The sequence below is a fragment of the Moschus berezovskii genome, chromosome 14 (assembly GCF_049115385.1).
Source record: "Moschus berezovskii isolate FMDL1 chromosome 14, NW_MosBer_1.0, whole genome shotgun sequence".
NCBI lineage: Eukaryota > Metazoa > Chordata > Mammalia > Artiodactyla > Moschidae > Moschus > Moschus berezovskii.
The window spans coordinates 55,244,517-55,261,220 of record NC_142473.1 but is presented as its reverse complement, the minus strand read 5'-3'; the positions used below and the strand labels follow the sequence as shown (position 1 = coordinate 55,261,220).

The 16,704-nt window shown below is 47.9% G+C and overlaps 1 protein-coding gene across 7 annotated transcripts in view; it reads left to right on the top strand.

The window, feature by feature from the left end:
- The window catches only part of NUMA1 (nuclear mitotic apparatus protein 1), a 73,584-nt gene that overhangs the window by 25,272 nt on the left and 31,608 nt on the right, over positions 1-16,704 (top strand). For 4 of the 7 annotated variants that reach the window (XM_055423575.2, XM_055423577.2, XM_055423571.2 and 1 more), the window contains exon 2: positions 16,550-16,622. In XM_055423575.2, the coding sequence (XP_055279550.2) occupies positions 16,581-16,622 (42 nt within the window). In that variant the 5' untranslated portion in view covers positions 16,550-16,580. Of the gene's footprint in view, positions 1-10,955; positions 11,195-11,230; positions 11,543-11,772; positions 12,016-16,549; positions 16,623-16,704 lie in introns of those variants that run through there. The other 3 variants (XM_055423576.2, XM_055423574.2, XM_055423573.2) reach the window with 3 other exon arrangements.

Here is a 16,704-nt window from a genome sequence, read left to right as displayed (position 1 = left end):
GATATGAAGGATAAGATGGGGCTTCCCAGGTGTCCCTAGTGGTAAAGAACCCGCCTGCCAACACAGGAGACTTAAGAGACTTGGCTTCGGTCCCTGGGTGGGGAAGATCCCCTGGAAGAGGGCATGGCAACCCTTTCCAGTATTCTTGCCTGGGGAATCCGTGGACAGAGGGGCCTGCAGGCTCTAGTCCATAGGGTCCCACAGAGTTGGACATGACTGAAGCAACTTAGCATGCAATCACGCATGAAGGATAAGTTAGAATTAACCATGTGAACAGGAAGAGAAAGCTTATGGTAGGAGGAAGAGCATGCACAACACTAGACCACACAGAGAAGTTACTTTTTACTAATGAACTGCAGTAACTTTTTACTAATGAACTTTCAACCTCTGTGCTGGGTACTGTGCTAAGCACTTTCTTTACACATCAGTTCAGTTCAGTCGCTCAGTCGTGTCCGACTCTTTGCAACCTCATGAATCACAGCACGCCAGGCCTCCCTGTCCATCACCAACTCCCCGAGTTCACTCAAACTCATGTCCATCGAGTCGGTGATGCCATCCAGCCATCTCATTCTCTGTCGTCCCCTTCTCCTCCCACCCCCAACCTTTCCCAGCATCAGAGTCTTTTCCAGTGAGTCAACTCGTCGTATGAGGTGGCCAAAGTATTGCAGTTTCAGCTTCAGCATCAGTCCTTCCAATGAACACCCAGGATTGATCTCCTTTAGAATGGACTGGTTGGATCTCCTTGCAGTCCAAGGGACTCTCAAGAGTCTTCTCCAGCACCACAGTTCAAAAGCATCAATTTTTCAGCGATCAGCTTTCTTCACAGTCCAACTCTCACATCCATACATGACCACGGGAAAAACCATAGCCTTGACTAGACGGACCTTTGTTGGCAAAGTAATGTCTCTGCTTTTTAATATACTACACATACTATCTTGTAAATTCCTTATATCACCCTCTGAGAAAGTATTCTTACTCCCATTTTACAGATGGGGAAGCTTGCACAGTTATTAAAGTCCTAGAGCCAGGATATATTTTTTTTAATATGGCTCCAGGTCTTTTGGCTGTGCTGGGTATTTATTGTTACATATGGGGGCTCTCTAGTTGCGGTGACTGAGGGTTACTCTTTGTTGCATGGGCTTCTCATCGTGGTGGCTTCTCTTGTGGAGCACAGGCCCTAGAGCACAAGGGTTTCAGTGGTTGTGGCTCACAGGCTCAGTAGTTGCGGCTCAAAGGTTCTGGAGCTTGGGCTCAGTAGTGGTGGTGCCTGGGCTCAGTTACTCCATGGCATGTGGAATCTTCCCTGACCAGGAATTGAACCAGTGTTCCCTGCATTGGCAGGTGGACTTTTTAATCTACTGTACCACCAGGGACATTCCTGGAGCCAGAGTTTAATTAGTCTGTCTAACTCAAGACTCCATGCTCTTAACCATTATGCTATATTGCCTTCCTTCTGTTTCTCACCATTCTAGCCTGTACTTTATACAGCCGGGAACATAGGTCTGATCTATGTTACTCCCCCTTATTTTTCCCTTCAGAAACCTTGATTGTTTCCCATCACCTCCAGGATAACATTTGAATTCCTTAGTGTGATGTCAGTACCTAATGGTTTAGTGCTACTTAGCCTCACCATCTGCTACACCTTCCTAAAACTGCACGCCATGGCTCAGATGTAATAAGCTCTGTCTTTGCATATGCTGTTCTCCCTGCTAGAATGCTTTTTTTTTTAACTTCTCTTTTGGTGAAACCTTACTCATTCTACTCATACTTTAAGTACCCAGCTTCAATGCTACTTCCTCGGTAAAGCTTTGCTCATCATGCCTTCCTGAGTTAATCCGTCCCTCAGAGGGCCTGTAAAACAGTAGCTCCTCCTGTGTTCCTCCTCTGAAGTCTTTCACCAGAGTGAATCCTAGAGGTCTTTACTGCTCCTTACCTTTCCCATACTCCTGTTTCCTAAGATCTTGGAGCCTATCCCACAGTGCCTTTTAAATATATCTTTTTTTTAAAGTTCCTAGTGCCCTTGCCTGACAGCAGCAGTTTTACTTCTGCTGTATTCTGCCTCTGGCCTCAGTGTCCTGCCAGATCCATCCTTTCCAAAGCACTTAACACGTATGCCATTCTCCTGCTCAGAATCCTCAGTGCCCCACGCTGCCCCTTTAGTAAGTCACTCCTGGTCTCTACTACACTTTCCAGTGTTTGCTCACCTTCTGTTCAGCACTACCCAAGGCCTTGTTCTTTGGGCTCATGTTTAGGTGAGTTATAGGTATGTCTCTTCACAGGATTCTGAGCCCATCTCATTCATCTGAGCACAGTATTTGTTGGTTGGTTGTTTCATGTTTATAGTTGAATGTCTCTGATTAAATTTCATTAACTCTAAGAGTAACATATCTTAGGCATTTGGGGGTCTTTTTATTGTGAATAGTTTTTTTCAAAAGGGGTTTGGTCCTAAAGGGAGATTTCAGTTTTTAGAAAAACTGCTTGTGAGGGATTCTGTACTTCTCAGAGAAGCCAGATATATGGAATGTTATTTTGTCTAATGGTGTTTAGTGTCTTTAAAGATGGAGGAAATGATTCCAGCTCTGCCCACTTCACAGGCTGTAGTAGAAACAGTTTGAACAAGGAATTCAAAAGTGCTATGAATGAATAAAAAGCTGTGCTGATGGGAAAGGTATATAGGATATAGCTCAGCTAGACTGGAGAGAGCCGTGGATTTAGAAGATGAGTTCTCGTTCTGCAGCCTTGGTGGTTGACCCTGACGGCAGGTATTGCCTTCTTTTTTGAAGCCTCGGGTCCTAGTTATAAAATTATTAATAAACATGCTTGCCTTTTAGGGTTCTAAGTTTAGAGGGGTTAATTGAGACGTAGCCTTCTTTAAATCCTCGAAATCTGTTAAAATGTTAGGGTTTTTCAATTGTTTAAATTTTTTATCATGACCCTGTTAGACACTGGATCCATTTATTTTACTTATTAGTCACATATTGACAGGTTTGGTTCCTGAGTTATCTGGCACCCCATTCAGAAATCTAATCCCTATTAATATGTTTTGTTCATTTCAGTCAGTGGTTAAAATCATCCTGGTGTGGTAAAAGAAGTGAATTTGAACCAGAAAGACAGAGGTTTCAGTGCTGTGTGAGAGGTGGAGATATGAAAGAGAGAGAGGAAGAGGAAGACAGAGAGAGGGTGGGAGAGAGGGAGAGAAGATAAAAGAGAGAGATGTCCTCTGAGTTTTGTGGCTACTTAAAGCCAATTTGAAACAGACCAGATCCTGGGCAGGATCCTGCTCTCCCAGCTCATGTTCTGAAATCACAAGTTGTCTCGAATTGGCAGTCCTTGCTCAGGCATACAAATAAGCTGTAAAATTTCTCTTGGGCAGAAGATAGGAAATCTTCAGCAGAGCTGTCACATGTATTCCAGTGTTGATCTAAGCGGGGACTAAGAAGACCATTAAGGGCTCTTTCATCCTTGAGATTCTGTGGTTTGTTGGCCAAGTATAGAAAGCTGCTTTTCTTTAGGGTGTTGAGATCAATGTAATCATAGATTGCACTTTCTCTGTGGCTTATATTTATGAAACCTTGTAAATGCCATGTATGGCTCCTATTACTTTTCATTGTACCCCATGCAAAGTTGGAACTACCAGTTTTTGAGGACAACCTCCTCTCATCAGGATTAATGAAACACCCTTGAATGCCTCGCTTTGGGCATGGGACCCAGTAGGGTGACAGACAAAGTGCCTGTTTCTAGTGGACTTGCTATTTGGGGGAGAAGGAAGGCCTAACTGGTGAGGTATTTGACCAGATACTGAGGAAATTCATTTTATTGCAAGATTCTTGTTGTTGAGAATGGTGTCCTGGAGAAAGAATCATGGGAAATTTTTGGAGATACTGTTAGATATGATCTGAACCTCACCTTTTCCTAGGCCCAAGATAGGGAAAGTGCCTTCCTTGAAGCCACAAGTACAGTCTGTGGCTGGTGCAGAATTTCCCTCCAGTCACTTCCAACACCAAACCTAGTGTGTTTTCTATTACTGGCAAGGCTGTCTCCAGGAGTTGCAAATCTTTACATTAAAACTGTTCCTTTTGTTTCTTTGACCTTTCTCACCATCAGTTCCGTGCTTGTGAGCAAACACTGTGCTAGATGTGTTGCCTGTAGGGACAGAGCCGTTTGCTCCTCTGTGACAATGAAACAGGGTGAACAGGTTCGTAGGTGTTTTGTAGAAAGACCTCCTTGAGGGAGAAGTGAATAGAGCCTCTTGGATGTCATAATGAATCCTCCCTGGGTTTTGATATGCCCTCTGCTTTTCTCCCCAGGAAGCTCAGGCTTGCCAACACTGCCTCATTACTTAGCCATTACCCTCTGGAGAGGGAGAATGAGGCCTGGTAAATAAGCTCCAGGTCAGGGTTCTGAAATATTGTCCTTCCCTCCAGCCAATGGTATTTCCTCCAGCCTTCTTTCTCCATGGCTTCTCGCCCTTTAGATATGTCCAACATCCCTTCCAGGAGACTTCTCGGCTGTGCTTGCTGATTCAGAAGAGTTTTGGCCCTTTAATGTTTATAAACTCTTGCATCTTCAGAAAAAAACTTTAGTGATTCAGTCAGTTCAGTTCAGTTCAGTCACTCAGTCGTGTCCGACTCTTTGCAACCCCATGAATCACAGCACGCCAGGCCTCCCTGTCCATCACCAACTCCCCGAGTTCACTCAAACTCATGTCCATCGAGTCAGTGATGCCATCCAGCCATCTCATTCTGTGTCGTCCCCGTCTCCTCCTGCCCCCAATCCCTCCCAGCATCAGGGTCTTTTCCAGTGAGTCAACTCTTCGCATGAGGTGGCCAAAGTATTGGAGCTTCAGCTTTAGCATCAGTCCTTCCAATGAACACCCAGGACTGATCTCCTTTAGAATGGACTGGTTGGATCTCCTTGCAGTCCAAGGGACTCTCAAGAGTCTTCTCCAGCACCACAGTTCAAAAGCATCAATTCTTCGGCGATCAGCTTTCTTCACAGTCCAACTCTCACATCCATACATGACCACGGGAAAAACCATAGCCTTGACTAGACGGACCTTGGTTAAAAAATATTTGGTTATGCCAGGTGTTAGTTGTGGTACACGGGATCTTCGATCTTTGTTGTGACATGAAAACTCTTAGTTGCAGCATGGGGGATCTAGTTCCCTGACAGGGATTGAACCTGGGTCCCCTGCATTGGGAGTGTGGAGTCTTAGCTACTGGACCACCAGGGAAGTCCCTTTAGGGGTTATCTTGGAAATTGGAACTGTTGAATGTTTTTGATTAAACAGTTGATTTTTAGGAGGAGGTAGAGGTACAAGGCTTCTTTGAGCCACTGAGGATGTGCTGCTACCTTTTTTTTTCATTCAATGATTGCTTATTCGAGGGCAGCAGAGAATACTCTAGAGACCAGATAGACAACTCACTACTCAGGTGACCAAGTCACTTAATTTCTGAGCCTCAGATTTTTTCATCTTTAGAAATAAAACCTACCTTAAGACTTCCCTGAGAATTAGATAAAATGACCATGTAAGAGGATGGGATCTGGGCTCAAATTGGGCTCAGATTTTACCTCCAACACTTATTCTTTGTGACCTTCAGCAAGTTGTGTAACGATTCTCAGTTTTCCATTTCGGTAAAATAGGGATAATCATAGTATTTTGGGTTATTGTGTCACTGGGTTATTGTGAGGATTAAACAAAGTAAAGCTTGGAAGTGTCTAGCATAGTGTCTGAGCGCATACCAAGTGCTCATTAAATGTTAGCTATTAATTACAACAGTAACAGCAACAACAATAATGATAGTCTTTAGGTATTTATTATGCTAGGACTTCAAGTGGCAGAGGAAGGACTTAGAAGGCATTGCATAGGGTAGTGGATCCATAAGCATTTCTCCTGCCAACATTCCTTGTGTGAGGGCCTGTAGGGACTGAGAGAGAGCTCTCATTAGGCTTTAGCCTGTAGCTTCCTGTGGTGAAAGCTTCCCTCCCAGGCTGGTAGGCTGAGGTGTGAGGTTCAGGGGGACCTCAGAAGACAGTGCGAAGGCCAGTCTGGCAGGGTGGAGGGTTGGGTAAGGGCAGTGACTGTGGAAGCTAAGACCTGGGCCGGGTCCCATAGGACTGTGAATGCCAGGCAAATGATTTGTGTTATGAACCACTCATTCCTGAACCATCTCAGGGGAATAGCTCCCTTCCTTTCTTCAGTTTAAACTTTTTTTTTTTTTAATTGGAGGCTAATTACAATATTATATTGGTTGGTTTTGCCATACATTGACATGAATCCGCCCCGGGTGTACATGTGTTCCCTCTCTTGAATCCCCCCTCCCACCTCCTTCCTCCCCTTATCCTCCCTCTGGGTCATCCCCGTGCACCAGCCCCGAGCATCCTGTATCATGCGTCGAACCTGGACTGGTGATTCGTTTCACATATGATAATATACATGTTTCAGTGCCATTCTCCCAAATCATCCCACCCTTACCCTCTCCCACAGAGTCCCAAAGACTGTTCTATACACCTGTGTCTCTTTTGCTGTCTTGTATACAGGATTATCATTACCATCTTTCTATAGTTTAAACTTGTAAAAATGATAATACACTTTTAAAAATCATAATGTTTATATCTTAAACAAGAATAATAAATACCCATACACCATATACCACTCAACTCAGGAGATGTAATATACCAGATGCTTTGAAAACACCTTGTGCCTTTTGCACCCATCCCCAACACCTCCAACCTCTACCTGAAGCCTATTTCAGACTTTGTGTTAGGTGTCGTTTTCTTCCCCTCCTTCTCTTTAAAAATGGTTTTACCACTCTTATCGCAGTCTTTTGGGGACTGTGAGCAGGGGCTGTGGAATCCATCAGGAGCCATGTGGCCTGCTGACTGCCTGGCTAGGCTGGGAGGAGGGGTGGGGAGGTTCTTCTGGCCGGCTGCCCGGGGAGGGGAGGGGAAGGGAGGGGAGTGGCGCTCTGTGGTGGGGGAGGGAGAGGCCGGGAAAACTGGCCCAGCTCCTTGGGCTGTCCTGAGGAGCAGGCCCAGAAGCTTGGCAGCTGCAGTGGAGAGTTTCCAGAGGAGAGTTCAGTGCCTCTGAGGCCGCACAGCTGGAAGCTGTTGTCTTGAGTTTAAAGCCAAGGGAGGCTGGGAGGAGGACTTCTTGTATTCTTTTGAGACTCAGTATCAATCCTTTCGTGTGCTAGGGAGCTTCAGAGCTGACATAGTGCCAGATGTGGCAATGGTGATTTTAGGAGGCCTGCCTCCTATTTTCACCTCAGACCTTTTCTGGAGTATTGATCATGCCAGTCATTAAATTATGTTTGCCTCTTTGCTTTTCTATAAAAGCTTTGGTTTTTACTTTGCCTTTACTTTCATGGTGCATCTTTGAATACCAAGAGCGATTGCTAACCACAGACTCCAAGTGATACTGTGGGAATAAGATACAGGGTCTGCCCGGGAGAAGAAGTGGAACCATGGAGATCTCTGCAGCAGTGGGCCTCGTTCTGACCCCTTCCAGAACACCCCCACTACTCACCACAGTCCTTCTCTCGTGGCCAGAAGGTTGAAAAGGCCAGAAGCCTTCCATCCAGATGTAGTTCAGTGGAACAGATTTAAGGAGCCCTAGGTACTGTGGGGTGTCATAGATGGTTATGCCCTTGAGGAATTTACATTCTGGATGTGAAAACAAGATTTCCCTGCATATATAGTCAAGGCAATACAAATGACAAGCGCAGTATGTAGACACATTTTTCTGATCACCAGTGTAATACATGGTTATTAAAAATAAACATAAAAAGAAACCCAGTGTAGAAAGTCCCCTACAATCTAACCCCATCACAAGATAACCAGTAGTTGAAGTGCTGATAAAGTAAAATCCATAGAGGCATACTGAGGGAAGGAAAGCAAGCCTCCTGGCTGGGGACCTAATCTCTTTCAGGGAGAAGCACCCCACTAGCTTCCCTGACAAATGGTGAGCGAACTTCTGCTTGGACACCTTGGTGACAAGGGGCCAATTAAGTACCATCCTGTGCCTTACTTGCTGGTCAGTGTGCTGGGTTCACCAGGAGCTCAGCTGGTAAAGAATCCACGTGCAATGCAGGAGACCCCGGTTCAATTCCTGAATTGAGAAGATCCCCCAGAGAAGGGATAGGCTACCCACTCCAGTATTCTTGGGCTTCCCTGGTGCCTCAGACGGAAAAGAATCCGCAAAGCTGGAGACCTGGGTTCGAACCCTGGGTTGGGAAGATCCCTCGGCGGAGGGCATGGCAACCCACTTTAGTATTCTTGCCTGTAGAATCCCCATGGATGGAGGAGCCTGGTGGGCTAGAGTCCATGGGGTCGAAAAGAATCAGACATGACTGAGCATGTATGCTTTCTAGAGTGTCCTCTAGCAGTACCTTTTGCATCAGTTCAGTTCAGTTCAGTCGCTCAGTCGTGTCTGACTCTTTGCGACCCCGTGAATCACAGCACGCCAGGCCTCTCTGTCCATCACCAACTGCCCGAGTTCACTCAAACTCATGTCCATCGAGTCGGTGATGCCATCCAGCCATCTCATTCTCTGTCGTCCCCTTCTCCTCCCGCCCCCAATCCCTCCCAGCATCAGAGTCTTTTGCAGTGAGTCAACTCGTCGCATAAGGTGGCCAAAGTATTGGAGTTTCAGCTTTAGCATCAGTCCTTCCAATGAACACCCAGGATTGATCTCCTTGCAGTCCAAGGGACTCTCAAGAGTCTTCTCCAGCACCACAGTTCAAAAGCATCAATTCTTCGGCGATCAGCTTTCTTCACAGTCCAACTCTCACATCCATACATGACCACGGGAAAAACCTTAGCCTTGACTAGACGGACCTTTGTTGGCAAAGTAATGTCTCTGCTTTTTAATATGCTATCTAGGTTGGTCATAACTTTCCTTCCAAGGAGTAAGTGTCTTTTAATTTCCTGGCTGCAGTCAGCATCTGCAGTGATTTTGGAGCCCAAAAAAATAAAGTCTGACACTGTTTCCACTGTTTCCCCATCTATTTCCCATGAAGTGATGGGACCAGATGCCATGATTTTTGTTTACTGAATGTTGAGCTTCAAGCCAGCCTTTTCACTCTCCTCTTTCACTTTCATCACCTTTTGCATAGTAGGTGCTTAATAAATGTTTGAGGTATAAGTGGAAGTAAGATGAGGGGCTTCCCGGTGACCCATGGGTTTCTCTCGTGGTCTCCGTGAGGGTCACTGTTTGGTAGGTGGAAACTCTGTGGTTTTGTTTTATAAGTATCAGGCATCTTTTCTTTTCAGTTGCAAAGAGTCGGACACTACTGAGCGACTAAGCACAAGAAGTGTGTTGGGCATTTTATAGATGTTATTGAATCCTCATCACAATCTTACAAAATAAGTATCTATCCTTGTTTTACAAATAGGCATACTGAGACTCAGAGGGTACTTGCGGGGGGGGGGGTTCACAGAACAGCAGGTGGTGTCAGTGTCCTGCCATTCACAAGCTGTGTGATCTGGGGCAAATTATTTTATCTCTGTGGCTCAGTTTACTCACTGTAAAGAAGAGTGATAATAGTATCTACTCTTTGAAGAAGTTTTTCAGATTAATGAGTTTAACACAATTAACGCACACTAGACCAGCAGTGTTCTTGCCTGGAGAATCCCAGGGAAGGGGGAGCCTGGTGGGCTTCCGTCTATGGGATCACACAGAGTCGGACACGACTGAAGTGACTTAGCAGTAGCAGCAGCAGCAGACCAGCAGAACAGTGCTTGGCACACAGTATGCACACAGTAAGCATTAGCTGCTATTTATTGCACCTTGTTTTCTTTCTTGTTCTATTAATAATGTGATCCCTAGCATTTCTACACTTACTTTCTGCATATGGCTTCTCTGTCCTCCCTCCCACCCCGCACACTCTCTTCTTTACAATTCCTCCCTCAGCTTTCAGTCATTCCCTTCCCCTCATCCTGTCCCCACTGTGTCTGTCATGCCCCTTCTTTCCACTCTCTTACCTTCACCCCCGCCCCATTGCCTGTCTCCTGTCTGTCATAGCAGCCTTCTGACCTGCTTCCCTGCTGCTAGTCTCATTCATTTATATACCAGAATAATTTCTCAAAGTACACTTCTCATCACACCACATCTCTGTGCTAGAAACAAACAAATATCTAAATCTTTGTTCCATTTCTTGAAGTTCAGAATTTTCCAAATCTTACCCCAATTCTCCCTTCAAGTCTGTTCCTCCACTATGTCCACACCTTTCTGCTTTCCTTCTTCCTTACTTCTCTCTCTCTTTCTATGTGGGCAAGTTCTACCTATGTGTTTTAAGATCCAGATTAAAATATCACGTAGTTTTTTAGTCCTTCCCTACTCTCGACTGGTTAGAATTTTTGTGTCTTTTTTTCTGAAAATTAGCACATGCTGTCTTGAAATATAATTTCAAGTCACATTGCTTATCTCCTGTAGAATTATAACCTACCTTAGTACAGATGCTTGGTGTGATTCTTCTTTGTATGCTCTCTGGGCTTCCCTAGTGGCTCGGAGGGTAAAAAATCTGCCAGCAATGCAGGAGACTCAGGTTTGATCCCTGGGTTGGGAAGATCCTGTGGAGAAGGGAATGGCAACCCACTCCAGTATTCTTGCCTGGAAAATTCTATGGACTGAGAAGCCTGGTGGGCTACAGTCCATGGGGTCTCAAAGAGTCGGACATGACCGAGCACGTATGCTCTGTAGAGTGTAATCTAGCAGTACCTTTTGCGTAGTAGGTGCTTAATAAATGTTTGTGGTGTAAGTGCAGGTAAGATGAGGGGCTTCCCGATGGCCGGTGGGTTTCTCCCGTGATCGGTGAGGGTCATTGTTTGGTGGGTGGAAACACTGGTTTTGTTTTATGAGCGTCAGACATCTTTTCTTTTCGGCCCTGGAGGGGAGGCGGGAGCAGACTCTGCCGAGTGCCTGTCTCTGCTGAGGGGCTCCTGCCTGCCGCCCGAGGTCCCGAGACTCGGCCCCTCGCCCCTCCCCACCAGTGCTCGGCGGAACGGGGGATTAGGTTCTGGCAGCACAGCTGGGGTTTTGGCGGCCATTCCGCAGCCGACAATAGCGCGCAGTCACCCGGACAGGACAGCGCAGGCCCGCGCTCCGGGGCCGCCGTGGGCCCGGGCACCTGGTTTGGGTGGCCGAGGGGGAGGAGCGGGCGCGGCGCGGCAGCCCGGCCTAGCCACTCAGAAGGTACGGGCTGGAGAGGTTCCCGTGGGGAACGGGGCGGCCATGTCCCAGGGCAGGCGGCGCCCGCGGACGGAGGCCGGCGCTTTGTGTGCGAGCGCGCGGCGTGTGTGCTTAGGGACGCGGCCCGCCCCGGAGCCGGCAGGAAGCCGCCCCTTGTTTCCGAGGGCCTGCGTCCCGCGCACCCTCTAAAGCCTCTGTTGCCAGGCCTTCCTCCCTGCCCTGCTCGCCTCCAGGCAGGGCTGCTCTCACCCGCGGGGCAGCCCGCGGCCTACCCCGCAGCGGCTGGCCAGAGATGGACGGACTGTCACTGCCGTCTTAAGAGCTTGAAGGGGGAGTGTCCGGGGATATCAGGTTTGTCAGGCAGGCCGCTGGGAGATGCGTTTCGTGTGTTTATGCCACAGTTTGCTTTGGCGCTCGCCACTGTTGCAGCTCCGTGTTTTTGTCTGCCGGCTCCTCCCCCGCCGCCCCCACCCCGCGCGTCCCGGGCTCTAGTTTGCGGCCGGGCTTCGGCAGCTCCCGCGGGCGCGCCGGGCCCCCTCCTCCGGCCCCCGACCGCCGCCCCTCCCCCTCGCGGAGAGCGCCCTGCTCCCCGCTCGCGGAAGCTCGCTGCGCCTTTAAAGAAAGCAGACTCCTGGCTGTGACGCACTTCTGGCTGTCAGCCAGGAAGATCGCTCCTGCCAGGCTGACTGAGAAGAAAACCAACAACTTTTCTTTTGTGTGTGGGGGGTTACTTTCCACTAGACCCCCCCTTCCTCCTCTCCTTTCAGGATTTAAATGCTAATGGCGGATTAAAACCTCTAGATCCGTGTGGCTGTGGGAGTCTGGTAAGGCCCCCCCTCCCCTTCCCCCCCTGCACTGAGACTTTGTCTCTCTGTTTCTCTGGGGTTTTGTTCAAACATGGAGGAGGGGGTGCGGTGGACTCTCCCCCCTCACCTCCCTTTCCTGCGCCATCCTTGAAGGGGAGGGAGAGGAGAGGGAGAGCAAATAAACACTCAGAAACAGGCGCTGGGAGCAGAGCTTGCCAACATCCGGGAGTTGGCGCCTTTTAGAGCAAAGGGTCGCTTTCTTTCCCCCTCGCGTAGATGTCAGCGTGTTTTTGTTCGGAGGGAGAAAGCGTGTGCGCCTGCACGTTGAGCTGTAGACAGCTCGGGAGAGCGTCTCTATTCCCGAGTGAGGCCTGGGTGTGTACACAGTGGTGGGGAGTGAAAAAGGTTCATTTTGTCCGCTGGTAGGGACCAGGGGGTGTTGATATAGCAGTGGGGGCAGGTGCTGATAAGCTGCTGGAGTGGGTGTGTGTGTGTAGTGCGGGCTGTAGGCCCCAGATCTGGTTCTTGATTGCAGCCCTTGCCCACATCTTTCTGATCTGGACCCTACAGAGCATAGGGGGAAGGGCAGATACTAGTAAGCCACTTTGAAGAAACCAGGGAAACCTTGGTTTCCCTTGCAGTCCTTCACGTGTTCCTCACCAGGACACTGGGCCAAATTCTAGACTACACAGAGGGACTGGTCTGCGTGCAGAGGGGGAGACCTGAGTCCAGAGTGAGCCCCTTCGAGGACTTGGGAGTACAGCCAGCACCACTGGTTTGCCCTGACCTCGGAAGTGCAGAGAAACTCTTTGGACTTGGACAAGACCTCCTGCTCAGAACTCCTCAGGGGTTGAAGATGACTGTTTTCCCCTCATTGGCTTCTCTTAGAGCTGCTGGTTCTTGGGCCTTTTACCTCCTCCTAGCCAGGGCTGCACCAGCAGGATATTTCCTATCCTTTTCTTTATGACCCGTGAGCCAGTGGTGACATGAATTGGCCTTTGCTGGGCCACTCTGGAGTAACCTACCAGATGAAGTCTGGGTGCTTGCCTGAGTGTGCCTCCTCTCCTGTTAGAGGAGAGGAACACCCTCAAGATTAGGGTGTTCACTTTGTGGATGTGGGGGTGTCCTTTTAGAAAGACGTATGGAGGTCACCAGCAGGCAGGCTGTCTAGGTAAGTAGTGGTAAATCTTGTCATTGAGCATGGGCATAGAGTTGGGACAGCCGTTTCTCTCATAAGTTGTGGGCCTTCGGAACCCACGGTAGAAAAGCAGTGGGTCACGCAGCTGGAACCTTTGAGGTGAGAGTTTGTGGGCTTTGGGCCCAAAAGTCTGGGAATGGGAGTTAGTACCTAAAAGAATGAAGAGTCAGCGGAGGCAAGGGCCCCTGTTCTGAGTGATCAGTACAGTTCTGCAGCTTTCTGAGACCACAGGGCACTTTGGTGTTATCTTGGTGTTCATGAGGGCAATCAGTGGCTAAGAAGTGGTCTCAGAAGGAGCTGGCACCCAATTTGGGAGGCGGGGTGAGGAGAGTAGTGCTGCCACAACTCAGAACTCTGGCCTTTGGCCTGTACTTGGTCAGTGCTTAAAACTGAAGCTTTTCCAGAACAGACCCCAGAGCTCAGCAACCTGACCCTCCAGTCCTGGTCCTTCCATCTGAGCAGGTGGTTTGCATTAGCTTCAGCCCTGGTAGGAAACCAGGACTAGGTTTTAACTCTTTAAGAGCCAGAGAGGGTACAGGCCAGGTCCCTGCGTATCTCTTGAGTGTCAAGTTCTTGTCCTGATTTATCTTTCCTGGAGACAGAGAGGTTACCTGAAATGTGGGGATTGATCCTGACATGAGGGAGTTACATTCTGTCAGATGTGAAAATGTTAAGAGGATACAAGACCTTTGGTTTATAAGGCAGCTGCTTTTGTGTCTTGGTTCCTTCTTGAGCCCAGGGCAAAGAGAGAGTGCCTTCTCTGCTGAGGGCACTTCTTTTCAAAGAAAGAGGTTGGAATTCTGAAGGTGTCCACAGAGGGCTTGAATCTCAAGATTTTTGTTTGTTTGTTGATTGAGGGTTTTGGGGGTAGGTTGGGGGTGATTGCCTGATTGAATTGGGGGTGAATCTTAGCAGACCTTTCTGTGAAATGCTTCCAGGCTGCAATCGAGGGGATCTGTTTTTCCATCACCATCACCCAGTCTTCTGGGTGGGGCCTGCCTCGGATTTCAGGGGGAGGGTGTGGAGGATGGTGCTCTGGCTGGGAGCCCTAGGGTTCCAAGCCAAGGTCTGCTTAAAGTTGTAGTCCCATTGCCGAGGTCTAGCTGTGCCACTGGCTTCAATCATTCATTACCCAGAGGTGAGTGAATGTCTGAGCTGCCCTAAAGGCTCTCACCCCAGTGTCCTGTCTCTGAGAAAGTGCCCCTCTGTGGGATTTGACCTGATAAGGTCTTTCCTTATGTTGAATATTGAATTCTGTCTGTTCGTGTGCCTGGGGAGCACGGAAGAAGGCATTTGGCCTTGACACCAGTGTTAGACAGGCTCCCCTGGGAGGACGTAAGGGTTGTGTGTTTTGCCTGAGATGAAGGGAAGAGGTGGGTCAGGTCATTTTTAGCAACACAGCTGTGGAATCTCTCAGAGGCGGCAAGATCCACCTCCGGTTGCAAATGCAATTTCTGACTGCAGTTTTGGGCCTCATCAAAAGGACAGCAAGTCTGGAGAGGCAGCAGGGGGGTTGATGGGGAGGTGATCAGGGCCTCATTGCCTTTGTTCCTGAATAGCTCTGAGCTTTTATTTTTTTTGCCCTAAAGAAGCCCCAGTATAGCATTTGGACATTGCTGCCTTTACTCCAAGGGCCAAGCGTGGTCCTTGTGATAACTTTGACCAACCACCAGAAAAGCCTTTTTGCAGTTTAGTAGTTGAGGCCATCTGCCTTCATCCTGTCGAGGGAGCAAGACAGTCAGTGCCCATAGACTGGCCACACTGGGTGAACCGAGGAATACATAGGCCCCTTAGCTTCTCTGCCCTCCTGAGAACTCTCCCTTAACCACTACACTTGCTTTTGCCAATACCTGGGTGAATTGGCTCATTTCCAAAACTGTGACGTTTGTATGACAGGTGGAATCACATTGGGTTTTGCAGGGTCAGGAAGCAATTAATTACAATTAGCATTTAGTTATATTTGGCATTTAATTATTCTATTATTTAGTGCGTCTTCTATGTTTAATTTTACTTCCTTCTGTAAGCCTCTCAAAGTAGGGACCATGTCATTGTTTCCCATTTCCCATGTAGCTTCCAGCACAGGATGAGCATATGTAAGGACTAAGAAAATAACCTTTTTGGTTGGTTTTATTAAGCAGAGTACACTTGCAGAAGAAGGCCTAAGAGATGGTGGGTAGTGGATTATCAGATTTATGTATCTCTTTCCCCTATTAGACAGTGAGCTCCTTATGGACAAGCATGGTGTCTTATCCCCAGCACCTTGTATTCAGATAGTACTCAGCATGTGTTGGTCCCACAGAACCCACACCTTGGAGATGCTGATATGTGGGGAAAGTTATAGGTGATGTGGCTCTTGCCACTCTTGTTCTCCTTCTACTAGAGTAGTGACAGACTTGGCACCCATGGCAGTAAGAGGTGGGGGGTGGGGCTGATTACTCTCCTGAAGATTTGTAGGAATTATGGGAGCTGCTGAGAGATGGTGGGGAATATTTAGTCACCAGGTGTGTGGTCTCTTGAGCAGGTTGGCAGACAGATGGAAGATTCCCTCTGGAAAGGAAAATTGGGAGTAAAAATACCAGGACACGTACCTAATCTTTCATTAACTGTCCCCTGGGATCTCTGCCAGAATTGGATTTTGCTTCATCCAGTCTCGCATTTGAGCCATGTCTTTGACATTTCTGTGGGGGATATAAAAATCCAGAATTTGATGGTTTTCCCCAAAGACTTGGTTATTGCTAATTAGGCAGACTTCGGGTACCTACAGAAAGAGCCAGAAATCAATCTTTTTGCTTAAGGACAGTGATCATTTATTGAATACCTACTGTGTGCCAGGCACTCTGCTATTTGCTTTATCTGTTTTATCTTGAAGCATCGCAGTAAATAACTCAGAGAGGTTTTTGCAGATCCCATTTTGCAGGTGAGGAAACTGAGACTAAAAGAAGTTAATGCTACTTGTCCAAGGTCACCAGAGCATGGTCACATGGAATCAGCATTCAGACCTAGGTGTGTCTGAAAAACCATGTTTGTTCCACGTTTTAAGGGCACCACGTCCCAAAGAGTAGGGTTGAAGTCCAGCTTTGAGTGTTGTATTTTCTAAGGGACAGAAAGATTGTGTGTAGAGCTTGTGTACATTAAATGCAGAGTTCTTTATTGTCAGCTATGACACCGTATGTTTTATAGAATAATTTTGATGTATGCTCTGAGCTCTCTAAGAATTCCCGTGGTGCCTTGGTAGATTAAGTGCCGAGTAAAGAATGACTTATTGAAGCTGGTAAATGAAGCCATTTCCCCCTTCTTCCTTCATCGTGGATATCTGATGAAATTAACTGTCCTGCCTCTTCTCTTGGGTTCCAGGTGCATCGGGGGACTGTCTGGTTTCTCCACGATGGCGCTCCATGCCACCCGGGCAGCTGCACTCCTCACGTGGGTGAGTGGTCTTTCTGTCCTTTATGTGCCACACTTTTCCAGGAAGCTTGGGAAAGGTGAGGGAGGAGTTCTCTAGGAGTCAG